General features: G+C 38.7%; 1 protein-coding gene across 1 annotated transcript in view; it reads left to right on the plus strand.

Moving 5' to 3' along the window:
- OXCT1 (3-oxoacid CoA-transferase 1) overlaps positions 1-15,541 on the plus strand; it is an 81,840-nt gene that overhangs the window by 61,471 nt on the left and 4,828 nt on the right. Inside the window, exons 14-16 of the mRNA XM_041401011.1 lie at positions 3,258-3,347; positions 8,138-8,218; positions 10,258-10,359. Of these exons, the coding sequence (XP_041256945.1) occupies positions 3,258-3,347; positions 8,138-8,218; positions 10,258-10,359 (273 nt within the window). The remainder of the gene's footprint in view (positions 1-3,257; positions 3,348-8,137; positions 8,219-10,257; positions 10,360-15,541) is intronic.

Below are 15,541 nucleotides of genomic sequence, written 5' to 3' on the forward strand. Positions count from 1 at the left end.
CTAATGATAATTTATGTGATAAATATTAAATATCAGTCTGACTGAACAGTGCCAAAGGGCTTGTTTATAGACTTAGGAAGATGTGATTTGTTCTTCACTGTGCCAACAGCAGGGAAATGGGAATATTTTTATGTGTGTGTGTGTGAATACTACTGTTGTGGTTTGATACTGACCCAATGCCAGGCACCCACAAGAGCCACTCGCTCACCTTCCCCTGCTACAACTGGGCAAAGGAGGGAGAAGAGCAAAAGAAAAATTAACAAAGGCTTCCTGAGTGAGACAAGGACTGGGAGAAATATTTCAAGGCAAAACAGCTTCAGCTGTAGTTACAAAGTGAAATTTATTACTAACAGAATCAGGGGAAGATAATGAGAAGTAAAATATGCCCTTAAAACACCATATCCCCCTAGCCCCTTCCCGCTTCCTCCTGCCAGCGGTACAGGGCATGGTCAGTTCATCATCAAGACTTTCTTCCGCTGCTCTGGGAGAGGAATCCTTCCCCTGAGAGGCCATGGAGTCCCTCCCATGGCAACATTCTCTGTGAACTTCTCCTGTGTGGGTCCACTCTCACCAGCAGCAGCCAAACCGCACCTGCTGCAGCGTGAGTCTCTCCATGGGCAGACACTCTTCCCAAAACTGCTCTGGCAAGGGTCTCTCTTCTACAGGGTGCAGTCCTCCAAGGACAGGCTGCTCCAGCCTGGAAGCTGCTCCAGCCTGGAAGCTGGGCCCTCTCTCTCCACCAGTCTGCACTGGATCAAGCCTCCTCCAGGCACCCACCTGCTCCTGCATGGGCACCTCCCCCACGGCTGACGTTGCATCTCTGCATCCCCCGTGGATCCCCATGGGCTGTGGATGCATCTCTGCATCTCCCATGGATCCCCATGGGCTGTGGGTGCATCTCTGCATCCCACATGGATCCTCATGGGCTGTGTGTGCATCTCTGCATCCCACATGGATCCCCATGGGCTGTGGGTGGATCTCTGCATCCCCCGTGGATCCCCATGGGCTGTGGGTGGATCTCTGCATCTCCCATGGATCCCCATGGGCTGTGGGTGGATCTCTGCATCTCCCATGGATCCCCATGGGCTGTGGGTGGATCTCTGCATCACCTGTGGATCCCCACGGCTGCAGGGGCACAGCTGCTTCACCATGGTCTCACCATGGCCTGCAGAGGAATCTTGGCTCTGGTGCCTGGAGCACCTCCTCCCTCTCCTTCTCCACTGACCTTGGTGTTTTCCAAGTTGCTTCCCTCACATGTTCTCACCTCCTTCTCTTCTCTGACTAGAAGCCGAAACCTTGTGACTTTGTTTTGATTTTCTTCTTAAATATGTCATCACAGAGGTGTTACCAGCCTCTCTCATTGGCCCAGTTTTGGCCAGCAACATGTCCAGCTTCAGAGCCATCAGGATTTTGTTCTGCTGGACGCAGTGGAAGCTTCCAGCAGCTTCTCACAAGAAACATCTTTGTGGACTCCCTGCTACCAAAAATCAGGCCCTGCTAAACCAATACAACTGCCTTCATTACATAAGAGACCATAATGATCTTGGACTAACAAGTAGCTGGCCTGGCAGTTTAATGAGACAAGTCTCTTCCATATGTTTTTTATCATGGACCATAGGTACTGATACTTGTAAGGTATTGGATCACATAGCTGATAATAGGAAGCACAAGAGAAGAGCTTTGTACTAGGAAGTTTTCCCGGCAGTTAATCATAAAATTTTAGGTTTTATATCTGTAACAGTAAATGTTGTATTACTGTCCATATAACCACTCAAAAGCAAATACAAACCATTTGAGGCAGAAATTAATTCATTTTCATCTGTAAAATTGACAGAATCACAGAATCAGAATATTCTGAGTTCAAAGGGACGCACAAGGATCATCAAAGTCCAACTCCTGGCCCTGTACAGCGCCATCCCCAGGAGTCACACCATGTGCCTGAGAGCCTTGTCCAAAGGCTTCTTGAACCCTCACAGGCTTGGTGCTGTGACCACTTCCTTGGGAGTCTGCTCCAGTGCTCTGGGTGAAAACCACCCTCTGGGTGAAAAACCCTTTTCTGATCTCCAACCTAAACCTGCTCTGACACAACTTCAGGCCATTCCCTCACATGCTGTCAGAGGTCACCACAGAGAAGAGATCACTGCCTGCTCCTCATCTTCTTCTACAGAGGAAGTTGTAACTGCTCTGTGGTCTCCCCTCCTATTCTCCAGGCTGACCTGATCTCAGCCATTCCTCATATGGCTTCCCCTCAAGGCCCTTCCCATCCTCATTGCCCTCCTTATGTCATGTTTGCTACTAGCCCCTCTTGCACTCCCCTTTCTTTCCTCCTTGGCAGCTCTGGGTTGGTATATGGGGTTGTTGCTGTCTTTAGTTATTGGGGTCTAGAGCGTGTTCAAAAGTGCTCATACTCACAGAACTTTGTACTTCTGATCATTTCTCGTCAGTAGTGTGTCAGGTCTGGACCTCTTTACCTTCCAAGATCAGATGCATCCACTTTAAGGTAGTGGAAGCAGGCAGGATTGAATGCCATAACATTACAGAAAGTAAAAATAGAGGTAGCTGAACACCAAACCACAAGACACCTGCTGTGATAACACGTGCAATTGTAACACACTTTAAGAGAAGAATGAGTCCAGAGGCTGAGAGCATTGCTTGTTTTGAGGGACAAACAGAAGTGAATACTGAGCCACATTTATTTGCCCATACTCTGAAATGACCTCTACAGACATCTGGAATAGAACAAAACCAATTGGTTTCTGCTGATACAGTTGTACAAAGCATGGCTTTCTGAAGGGGCAAGAGACTTTCTAAACTGTCTGGTGAATGTACAGTGTTCAGATGTTCTTGTTGCTGCATTTCATAAGTAGACATTTCTTTTGAGGAAGCAGTGACATTTCCATTAGCAGGTAGATATACACTTTGCTTTTCATGGGACAAAACCATTGGAGCTAAATTCATTGCTCTTCAGTGTCAGTGCTTCCACTAAGCCAATGATACTACTCAGATTTCGGTTACAGGCCAGGGAAAGAGCCATGGCAGTGGCTCTCCTTATTCTACTCATCACTCTCCCATTTGCATTATATAGAGCCAAGAATGAGACAGCTCTTTTCCCTCTGTTGATGTTTGAATACTGTGGTTATGAAATAGGTGGGCTTTTGATGCAGGAAAAGTTGACTGTCTTGTGCTGTCACTTGCAGCAACAATATTATCTTTAAAAAAAAAAAAAAATTACATTTCCATTAAAAATTTCATTTCAGGGTAAGATGGTGAAAGGAATGGGGGGTGCAATGGACCTGGTATCTAGTGCACAGACCAAAGTGGTTGTCACCATGGAGCACTCAGCCAAGGTAAGGCTCTGGCACTTTTTAAATCAGTGTTTTGTGCTGCACAAAAGACAAAAAAAAAAAAAAGAAACAGGAAAAAAAAGAAACAGGAAAAAAAAGTCATGTTAATTCTGTTACTTTGTGATGATTTGAGTTTTGCTGTTAGTTATTATGGTGATGCAGCTGGAGGCTAGGTTAATATCGGTCCTTTCCTCTAGTAAGTAAATCATTCACCATGGGAAAAAAAGATTAAATACTAACTTCAAGTTTAAAAGCTGCACATATTTTTTTAGCTACTTCATGCAAATTTAATGGGGGTGGCCATTGCCAAAGCTGTAGTAGATGCTACTCTACTCTTTGCCTCAGAATAATTTGAAAAATGAGGTTTCCCATGGTTAAATACTTGTTGTGATGGAAAGATACTTGCCTTTGAAGTTGTCAGTCACATTGGTACTGACACCTTAACAGAATATATTTTTTGGCGTGATGAGATGCAGGCTCCCTTACATCATTATGTGTAAGTAGTTAATCTAGAGACTTCTTTGTGAGGGTATTGATATAGTATATGCTATAGATAGACGTCCCCCCCAAAAGATCATAGGATGCTTTACATTTGAAACTTCTAATGTAGGAGAAAAAATGTACTGAAGGAGAAAATTCTCTATCGCAAATGTTTAGCAATTTACTTTTTTAAAAAATTATTGTGTTTCTGTTATTCCAAAATCATTATTTGTCTGCAACAAGAATTAATTTTGTGTTTTCTGAAGTAGTATGTCTTGTCAGAATTTGCATGATAAACTATAGTAAATATGTAAATATGAGAGTAAATATATTAACCGATGTGTGTTTTTTAAAGGAGATTTGAAAAATTAATTGTCACTTGAAAATAAAAAAAAATATATATTGAAAAATATTGTAATTTCACAAGTTATACTAAACTGTGATCTCAAGGAGCACATTTTGAGTAACAGGGCTGAGTTTAGACTGATAGTTGTCGTGTTCATATGCATATATGAGTAAATGAAAGTATTAAATGAATTCATGTTCATGGCTTGCATCACTATCACACAGCCTCCCAAAAACTAGTAACATAGGGAGTTATCCATTTGCTTGGACACACACTTTAGGTATTCATGTGATCTGAATAAATATTTATGCTAAATGTCTACTTACTGTGGAATTTGGTTAAGGCTTAGAGTCCACACACAATATAATCAAACCAGTTTTTCTCCTAAAGGTACGACTGCTAAAATATTTTTCCAAAACAGTGTTTGGAAATTGTTTGCTAGGTTGTTTTTGTTTTGTCTGTAGGAGTACAGGAAAACAGGAAAAGAAGGAAAGCAGAGTTAGATTCACTGTTATGAGCAGGTCAGGCATAGAATTATTTATTTTGTTGTATGTATATCTACTTTGTCCACTTTTGTGCACAGTGTGCCTGGTGTACACTTCTGCAGTTACAGGTTTTTATAAATAATTTCTTCTGCTTTTGTGCAAAGGCACTGCCAAATTAACAACATGCAATATTTTTATTTTACTGTTATTTTATAATGGCCCTTTTTCCTCTTACCTAGACCCCCTTTCTGTGGTCTTCATATTGATGCTTCTTGCTTGCTCAGATGTGAAGATTATGTCCTATAGTAATCTAGTGTTTAGAGATCAAAACTGCTGTTAAGAGTTTTCAGGTGCTCTTCCTTTTTTTTTCTTTTTTTTTTTAAATAGTCAAATAATACCCATGAGGCCAGTTCTGAAAGTCAGAAACCTTTTGTTGGGGGTGACTCCATCTTCTAGAGCTGATTTTCTAAACTCATTACTTTTCAATTCTTTACACCTAATATTTTATCAAAAACTTACTGCATGTGAATGTCTGCATCAGAGGAGCAATCCTTCATCCTGCTCGAAGCCCAGTGTGCCACTGGGTGAAAGAACAGTTTGCATGTACTGAGACAGTCTCTTGTGTCTGCTGGCTCTCTAATAAAGGGACATTTCTGTAGTCTTATTCTCCAAATAAATAAGAACTCTACCATAAGACATGAAAATTTCCTGTAAATCAACAGCACTCAAGATTTGATGAATGGAAATATAGTGGAAGACATGGGGTGTGGGCAGTGCCTTCAGTGGACGTGTTCAAAACGTGCTGCAAGAGGTAGTTCTTCTGCTAGTTTTGTCTGCTTATGATCTTGTGGAGGGTCTTCTAATCCTTTTCAAGTTTGGTTGTTTGTTTTCTTTTAATAATAGTAATGACGTGTTAAACATTAAAGTAAGTTTTTAAAGAGTTTAATAGCCCTTCTCCTTTCAGTACACATGTTGCAGTTTTTAAACATAGAAAGAGACTGAGTCTTTGCAGCACAGGCAGAATATAATTGACACTAAATTATGATGGTGGAACTAGTAACTGTCGTATGACTCAAATGCTCAAGGAACTTTATTCTTTTGAAACTCTGATATGCATCATGTTACAAATACAAACAAATATACTCAGTCCCAAGTTAATTACATTTTAAATTACTTAAGTTTTTACATGTAATGAAAACCAAAATCTACAGAAGATAGGTGAGAGAACATGAAATCAGCATTGTAGAAGAATCATCAGTTTAAGAACTACTGTTGAGGAAGGGTAACAGACAAGTACATGAAATGATGAGGGAATGGAGTAGGTGGATGCAGAATTGCCACTACCTCATAAACTAAGTAGGGATAACTGACTGAAATTAGTTGAAACAAGAAGAAACACTTTCCACAGCCTGCTAAAAAAGTTGTGGATGATAGCAGAATGATGCAAAAATCTCAAGGAATTAAGGCTATATAGAAGGAAAAAACCTATCTTTTGAGGTTGAGTTCATCAATGACAGTTAAATACCACTGCCTGGAAACAGTATCTGACTCAGAAAATCTGTGCATTACAGCATTATCAGGAACCAAGAGGGCATATTTGCAGAAGGATATTTCAATTTTTGCTCTATATGCTTAGGCCACTGAGAGACACTTGGCAAATGGACCTTATGTCAAATTCATTAGTTTTTCTTAATGCATTTTTTCTAAATTACCTCTTCTTTTGTAGCCATGAGGAAAAGAATAATATAAGCTTGTTATTTGATATCTAAACAGTGCATTTGTGTCTAATTTTCTAAATATTGCCTGAGAGAATTAGAAGTCCTCACCCCTATACCATCATTGACAAGTTTTGCAAAACACAGTAATGTAAGGGCTGATAATTGTTCCATATTGTAAGATGAGTTGCCTACACTGTTCAGGAAAGCAGAATGGAGACTGGTTTTAAGAACTTGATTTGGGCATGACTGAAATGTGGAACAGTGAATTGAAAATTCCTTTCTGTGAAAAGTTCTGATTTTAATGTGTTGTGGAAGACTAAGGACTTTTTTGTTCTTCAACAACAGAATTTTTTATTTAAAGCAGACTGGAACACCTAAGGTTTTATGTATCTACACAATAGTCTTTTCCTTTATCTGAACAAATCCTGAATAAATCTGAATAAATTCAGATGGTAAAAATCATGCAGTTCCATTTAAATTTCTCTTCTTACAGTGCTCTGATAGATGTCTTCCAAAAGTCACAGAATCATTTAGGTTGAAAAAGGCCTCTAAGATCGTTGAGTCTAACCTTTGAAAAGATCAGGAAATGCATTTCATCTTTGAGGCTAGCTGGTGATACAATAATCTTCAGCTCAAGTGTTGTGAAGCTCAAATGTATCAGTTCCCAGGGTCACAGCAGCCATTCAGGCTGTCACCTCCGTAAGTCCATGCCTTTCAATCTCAGTTAGGTGCCACGAAGAGACACTTCATTTCACATGGCCAAAAAGCGTAGCTGATATGTTGATGAAGATATTACAAATGGCACAAATTCGTCTTGGCCCTTACGCAGATTGCACAAGGACATTCCCAAGATGGACAGGATATAAAAGTAGATTAATTGAAAGTAACTCGAATGAAGAAATAGTTTCTCACAGAGAAAGAAGAGAAAGATAAATTCAAAAGCTCATGGATTGCTCATTGTGACTTATCACTCAGGAGTCAAACTGGCTGTGAGAGGGCCCCTGATTAAGCCTTAAGGTAAACTGATGATTCTAAATAGTTAAATGAGACATGTTATACTCTGAGGGTTTTGAAATGCATAACTGAAAATTGATGATTAGACAAAAAAATTAAAAGCATGGGGTAATGAGAGAAGTGTGCACTTAATGCTACTTCTGTGAAGCACTTACAAATATTGACTAAAAAAGTAATGATCAATCTGCCTTATATCCATTCATAGCTCTTGCAGCCTACATTAACATAGTATGATCTAGAGACATTTTTTTAACTATTATTTTTTTTAAATGAAGAAGAAGAAGAAAGGAAAAAAGACAAGTACTTTCCCAGAGACAATATGGATAAATAAACTGGATTTACTGTTTTGACAGCATGACTGTGCACTTGAACTCTGGGGATCTGAAGTTCCTCTGTGTGTGGCTGATCACATATGTACATACTGTTTGTGATAAAGGATAAGACAGGGAAATACGTTGCCCATAGTGTTGTTCCCTAATTTTTGTCCTCACTTCAGTGAGGTTCCATATATCTCTTGTCCTCACATTGTAGCAGGAAGGGCAGGTTATTAAGCAACAGTGTGCAGGACTTCTAAACTCAGGAGTCCACTCCATGGTACAGTAAGATTCTTCCTAGTTAGCCATTGAAGTGAATGTGAAGAGTGTTCTGAGCACATTGAATATTTAAATAACACTGAATGGCTACAGCTCTGATTTTCGTGAACTTATTTGAGTTTTTTAAAAACTGATATTTGTATATTGTTAAACACAGGGAAATGTCCATAAAATCCTGGAAAAATGCAGTTTACCACTTACTGGGAAACAATGTGTTGACCGCATCATTACAGAAAAGGTAAAGTACTTTTCTTGACTCCTTGTTAATAATTTCTTTCTCTATCCCTAATAACAATTGCAAATCTTAGCAAAGATGAAGAATATATTCAGTATCTGTTGCCATTGAAGGGAAAAGATGGCCTTGGCATTCAGATCCAGAGGTCTTGGGACTCATATATTTCCTATTAAAGTTTTGACATCTAGCATACTGAACTGTACCTTTAGATGCCTTCAGAACAAAGATGCCATATATGACAGGCATGAAAACTGTGTATCTCCTTGTTTTCCCCAAAGTATTTCTGACAATTTGCTGTGACATGCCTATTTTCTAATATGGCTGTAATCATGGCTTGAGAGGCAAAGTTGCATTGTTCTTTGCTTTTGTTAGGTTTTTTTGGGGGTTTTTTTTGGTTTTTTTTTTCCTTTGGTTTGTTTTTGTCCTTTTGTTTTGTTTGGTTTGGTTGGTGTTTTGTTTCCCAGCAGAGCACACATGGATTAGACAGTTGGCATCTTCTTTCATGTATACTACATACTGTTTCAGGGAAACCTGTGTTTGTAGCAGAGCTTTAGTTCTTTTGTCCTTACTTGATTCCATTTGTGAAGCAATTTATTCTCTGGTGGAAGTACACATAAGCATCTCGTACTGTTGCTGATCAAAGTACATTAGTGGATCTTTTCAGCTAAGGATAAGTGACTTAAGGTTTTTTGCTGTAATCATACTCCTTTTATTTTTGGTGTTTACATTTTTAAGGACTTAGAATAGTCCCTCTATGAGCCATCTATCATGTCAAGTACAATGCATCAAAGGTGCTGATGAAGAATTTGCTTTCTCATGGTGGGATATTGCTACATCTAAAGGATTTTTCTTCACAAAGTAAGGGAAAATAAAATAAGGAAGTTTTCTTTTTTTAAAATTATTCTTCCACTGACTGACCACATACAGATGTAAGGTACAAAGAAAACGAGAGAGAACAAGGACTAATAGAAAATGTTCAAGTAGAAATGTCTCTAATGTTTGTCAATTACCAGATCTTTTGGCTTTATTAGGAAATGATACAAATATGCAACAACATTTGGATAGTGTTGCAATTCTGTTTCCACACTAGCAGCCTGGAATGTTCCTTATGCCGAGCATCTCTTTTAAGACTTAAAGAAGCTGTCTCTTTCCAGTCCCATAAAAAGCAGTTTCATGTGCCCAAAGGACTGCTAGGTTTCAGGACACTTCTGTGACAAGCTTATGACTTCACTTTGATTTCAAGTTCAAGCTTCACTGGTCTTTTGCTACTAAACTTTTATTTTTAAAGAAAATTACTTTAGACCTTATGGTTTCCCTGGCAACTGAATTGCAACCTGTGTATCTCCCTCTGGTAGGCACTATTAAAGTGCACATTGTTTTACAGGTATTTTTATTTGATGCTCTTGTAAGTATCAGAGGTAGAGTGCATATCTTATGAAGACATCAGACAGAACTGCCTTTGCTCCTTCAGCCTCTTCCTCTCAGGCTTTCTTTTAAAAATACTGCAGGGAATCTTGTCTTTCACTGCTAGCTTCTAAAAATTCTAGCATTTGCATTTGGTATGCAGTAGCTGTTGGAGAAAACTTATAGTTAGTCAAAGATGATCTCTCTACTGGCCATGAAATGAAATAAAAGGATGGGGAGACATTCCCTTGCCGTTTCTTTTGTGGTCTCTTGGTGGACATTGTCTTGCAGCAAAGAACATCTCAGCCCTTTCCTTTGAACCTCCCATTCTCACCAGACTGGAGCAGCAGGCATGGTCCACATTTCCTGCAGTGATGAACAGCTGCACTTTTCCCCCACAAAACTAACACATACTAGATTCTAGATATTCTAATACATTCTAGATTCTCTTTCTCAGTACAAAAAAATGTAGCAGAAACTTGTATTAGTCAGTCATGAAAGTGAAAAGTGGCATCTTATGTTACTGAAGGGATGCTATCAACTTCAGCAGACCATTTTGTTCAATGTTTACTGCATTTACATCCTCATTTTCTCTTTTAATAATAAAAAAATAATTATGTGCTTTTTTAACTTAATAGGCAGTGTTTGATGTGGACAAGAAGAAGGGATTGACCCTCATAGAAATCTGGGAAGGACTGACAGTAGATGATATCAAGAAAAGCACTGGCTGTGACTTCGCAGTAAGTAATTTTACAAACCAGTACAGTTTGGAGTCAGAACAAATATTCTTCACAAATACGTATCACATGAAGGCTTGTAGTTGAAGTAAGTTTCTTCGTTATAGGTGAGAACTGAATAGATTACATGTGGGATTTACAATGAGAGGTAATTCGGAGCTGATGTAGTATGATGATGTCGGAAACATCAAAAGCTAGGAAAACCAGGAGAGATGGAGAAATAACCTAGACTAAAAAGACAAGTGGAAAGGAAATTTCTGTGCTTTGAAGATGGGAGTTGATTAATCTCTAAGAGATGGATAAATATTTATTTTTTCACTGTATAAGCTAGCTTACCTAACTCTCTGTAGCTAAGTTCCCAGCTAACTTTAGGTGGAGTTGTGAGTCTTCTTGACAGGAGTGACTACAGTTTTCCCCTCTGTGTTAGTGGTGCCAGTCAATGAGCTGCTCTAAGACTGCCTTGTGCAAATTGAACTTATGCTCTGCATTAATCCAGAAAGCCCCTGCCTTTTGACATTCACATTCATTCTTAAGTCTTACTTAATGCAAACACAAAACTGCATAATTAATGGAAAGCTGTAGCACTCTAGAGTGTAACTGAGTGCATGTGTGGTTGATAATATAGATTCTTCTTGGCCTGTCCCTACATCGAGATTTCAAATTTTTTTTTCTGTGCTGTGAAGTCTTTTGGGGCAGTTCAACCCTCCTTTGGCAAGTACAGTAAGAATGACATTATAAAAATTGTGCTGGAAAAATAGTTCAGAAATATTTAGTAATGAAGTAAAATACTCCTTTTTGGAGAGCTTCATGGCATGGCTATGGCACCTAATTGACAGACTGCAGAGCATTTAGTATGTGCAAGGGTTTTTTATTAAGGCTTTGAGCATATTCTTGGTAGTAAGAAAACTTTCTGAGCAATGGACCTGTGAAATTTCATTTATTTCCTGGTCCATAAGAGAGTATTTCTGATAACTAAATACGATTGTGTGTGTTTCTCCTTAGATATTTTCAATAAAAGTCTGTCAACTTTAGTTATCTGAGAAAAAGATGTTGGATTAAAGGCTAGTAGCCTACAATTGCAGAGTGCAGGAAACTGCTACAGAATCACTTTGCTGGACCTAACTATGCTAGGTTACTAACTTTCCATGTCATATTTTAGGGAAGTCATTATTATTTTTTAATTAAAGTGGAAGCAACCTTCCATATACAGCAGTTATGTGTGGAAATTAAATGATTCATCCAGCTTCTGACTTTGATCTAATAAAAAATTATAAATTTTTTAGAACTTTGATAATGCCAGGACTTCTTTTTCTTGGCCTGATCTGTCTGTCAAGCAACTAGCAGCCAGAAGTAAAACATAAAAATAATCTTTATAGGTTTGTATCTATCACAGTCAGTCACTTTGCTTTGGATTTAATTTGGGGAGTAACTTCATAATTAATTTGAAGGTGCAACTTTTAGTAAGCATTTAAATAGAAGTAAACTACAGCAAAGGACTTCTGTTTGCAGAAGTCAGTGAAAACACTCCTTACTTTTTCCAAACCTGCTTGTTTGAAAGGACCTGGGTTTTTTTTTTTTTTTTTGGTTGAGATGACCAAGAGATACCTATTCAATTAAGTGGTGTTTCCCAAAATAAAGGCCAGCTGCTTATGCTCAAGGCAGTGAAAGCAGAAGCAAACAAAAAATTCAGAGAAAGAAGTGATAAGGTTAAAATGATGGGCCATGAGATTACGCTTTGCAGCAAGTATGACTGGACAAGGCAATTATGTCCAAAGAAAAGATTAATACCACCCACTGTTCCTTGGTGCTTTCCTGGAAATATTACAAAGGAGTGATATAAACTTCCACTCTTTAGTGTAGCCTGAAGTTAGGAGTTGAGGAGAGGTACTGGAACAATTCACTGTCTGGCTCCCTGGGATATGTTTCTCTAAGACCTGGAAGGGACCTTTCACAGGCATTATTTCCTAATTCTCCAGAAAGCAAACTCCAGCACAGTCTGCTTTGTTTGGCTGCCGCAGTCATGCGTGAAATCACGAGGTGTGGGCATGAAAAATGTAGATGCTTCTTGGTTTATGCATTTACATGTACTTACCTTGAAAGCAGCTTGCATAAGTGCTTGCAAAGCAATGCTTGTTTGCAAAGAGTGTACCTCTGCCAGGGCACGTGCAGGTGTCGGTGTGATGTAGGTATGGCTCCTTACAAAAGTGCCCACAGTCCCTACACCACTGCAGATTGAAAACATGTCATCAACCTCAATTATTTATTAAACCTGTGGCATGGAAGTGCACTTCCCCCCACATCTTGTAAAGAATGTTTCCAGGCCATAGTGTCCCAATCCTGCTATCATTGACATCCTTACCAAATCTTCTGTGGAAATCTTTGACAACAAGACTGGGTAGCTGTTGTGTAATATTGGACCCTTGATGGCCTGAATTACATATATAGCAAACAACTACAGGTTCTCTGCCTAGTTTTGAATTTCAGAAAATAGGAATTTGAGCATAGTGATAGGCAGTTATTCAGACTGCAGCATCCCTGGTCCTTTTTTTTCACATTTCAAAACTCTGCCTCAGGCTTTCTTTCAAGAGTAACAGTTGTGCTTGTGATTATTTATGTTCTCTGAATGAGACATCTTGGGTTTATTTATATCGATGACAGGAGCTTTAGTGATACTGTATTGCCACAGTAAAAGCAGGATCATATATTTTCCTAGTTTGAAACAGAACTAATCAGGGGGAAATGAGGAGCTGACCCCTTTTCTAGTAGCTTTTTCTCCAGTAGATGCAGTGTTATGATCTGAACTAAAACAAATGTCTCTCTGAGTTCACTAGAAATGAGATTTTAAGAGATGACTGTATCTTTATATGTAACTGCCTCACTCCATGTAGACTACTCCTGTTTGGAGAGGAGAAATTCATAGTCTATATGGCCATATTTGAGACACATTTGACTGTACAGTTCCATTTCAGACTACTTACTTACTTGGAAAAACATCTCCTAAAGAACATTTGCTAAACAAAATGTCAAAGGAAACGTGATTTAGAGTCAACAATCTTCATTATAGACTGGCATCATTTAAAAAATAAACAATTCACCCTCGATTTTACAGTGCTGTGAAGAAAAAATGTTGGCTTATCTTGCATGCTTAAATAAGATTTGCTGTAGCCTAGCATATAGATCACCTTGGCAGGCAATCTGTTTGGGCTTGTACTGCCTTTTACCATTGATGAGACCATGACAGAACATACTTTTGCAAATGTATTTAATTATAAAAATAATCAGGATAAGTCACAAATCCCCATCACAACCTTTTTTTCCCCCCTTAATCTTAAAGCTTGTTTTTTTCAAAATGTTCAAGACAACATGTTGTATAGAAAAAGCATCTGCCAAGTCTAGCATATGTTCAAAAAGGAATTGTCTGTGCAAGTTCAACCACTGAGTTCAAGGTTATAGAGGATATAGATTTCATATTCTGGAAGTACATTTTCATTTAAGAAACATTTGAGGCTGCTGCAAGACTGAGTTGATTATTACACGGAAGCTGTGGGGGTTTTTTTTCCTGATCAATCACCCCTGCTGCAAAAACCATTAAGAAGATATTTTTGTATCATATATATACACATATATATTTGATGTTAGAATTGTGGTTTGCAGTTCTCTGAAATTAAAAAAATAGGTGTTAATAAGAGATAAGCAACTTTTATTAATTTAATGAATGGGAACTTTTTTTTTTCTTTTTGGTTTTTAAGGGCTCAATTTACATTTTTGAACACTAACTTGCTGTTTCTTCCTTGTTAAGGCCAATGGAACTTAACAGGATTCAGCCTTTTTCAGAATCAGAACCTGAAGGAATGCTTGCTTCATGGAAATTCAATGAAATAAGCATAGGGCTGTTTGTGTAGCTGAAAAGAGTACTTTGGGGTTGGAAATCAGAGATTCAACAGGCTTGGACTGCAACAAGCCCCAGAGCCCATGTGTCTTATCAGTTGAGAGGCCACATACTGGACTGCATGGGCAAACTCCTCCCAGAACACCTACCTGTCCAAATTAGCAAAGTATTTGAAGCTTCCAAGATCAGGTGTTCTTCCTGCAAGTGAAATAATATTAAGACTGTCTTGCTTAGGATGTGCCATAGGAAGTGCACTGTGAATACAGTCTGCATTAAGCCCCTTCAGCCCTACTAAATGCTGTCCTCAGTGCAGAGTGATACTGGATTGACTGTCTCTAGTGGACTCAGAGAGTTCTGAAATGCTTTCTGCATTTCAGACTTGATTGCTCCTTGTTTTCCAAGCACAAACCATCTGTTTTATTACATTGGCATTTTTCTGCTTATTTAATCACATTTTAGTTAGAGCAAAAGTTGTGTTTGGGTCCAGTTCTGGGTGGTGCTGGGCTTTCACCACCTCCCTTATCCTGAGCAGACATTATTGCACATCAGACTCACAGGCATCAGACCCATCTGAAGTGGATAGTGGTACACACAAATGACAGCTGTGAGCATCAGATGTGCAGACACCACATTTAATGGAATATGCTCATCAAATGTAAAACACTTGATATTTTGATGGTACTGAAATCAACAGCATCAGAAATAATAGAAATCTCTCCAGTAATTGCCTTTGTTGTTGTTTGCAGAATACAGATTTTAGTGCTTCTATCTTCATCCTCCAGTGTTTAGCTTTACTTCAATGGAACCATCCCTGTCTGTGGCACAAATAGGCCCAAATAAAGTGAGGCACATAGTAACTTGGACTCTGAAATGTAGAAACATTTCTGGAACTAATCCAGGAATGCTGATGCATTGTACGTATCACATCTATTTTTATCCTAGTTCACACACAACTTTGAAAAATCAATGAATTGTTGCTATCCACTGAAAACATTTCATTAGCATTTGATACAGTAAACACATTCTTCATGAACTAAGTTTTCCTCAGTGGATAGTCTCATAAAGTTATAAATGATGATATGTAGAGACTGGAGGAAAGATCACGTAGAAATCTAAGTGGTACAGAAAATACAGCCCTGTACCTCTAAAAGAAAGAGGCATTAATGCTTGAAAAGGCACTTATAAATTATTCTTTCATGAGTTAGTTTCTTGAGTACTGTTAACTGAAAAAGATGGGTTAGGGAGGCAGGAGGATGCAGTAGGTGATGCTTCCATTGGGCACATTAATCAGCTAGG

Source organism: Onychostruthus taczanowskii, unplaced genomic scaffold (genome assembly GCF_017590055.1).
Source record: "Onychostruthus taczanowskii isolate IOZ18803 unplaced genomic scaffold, ASM1759005v1 scaffold180, whole genome shotgun sequence".
In the NCBI taxonomy this organism is placed as follows: domain Eukaryota; kingdom Metazoa; phylum Chordata; class Aves; order Passeriformes; family Passeridae; genus Onychostruthus; species Onychostruthus taczanowskii.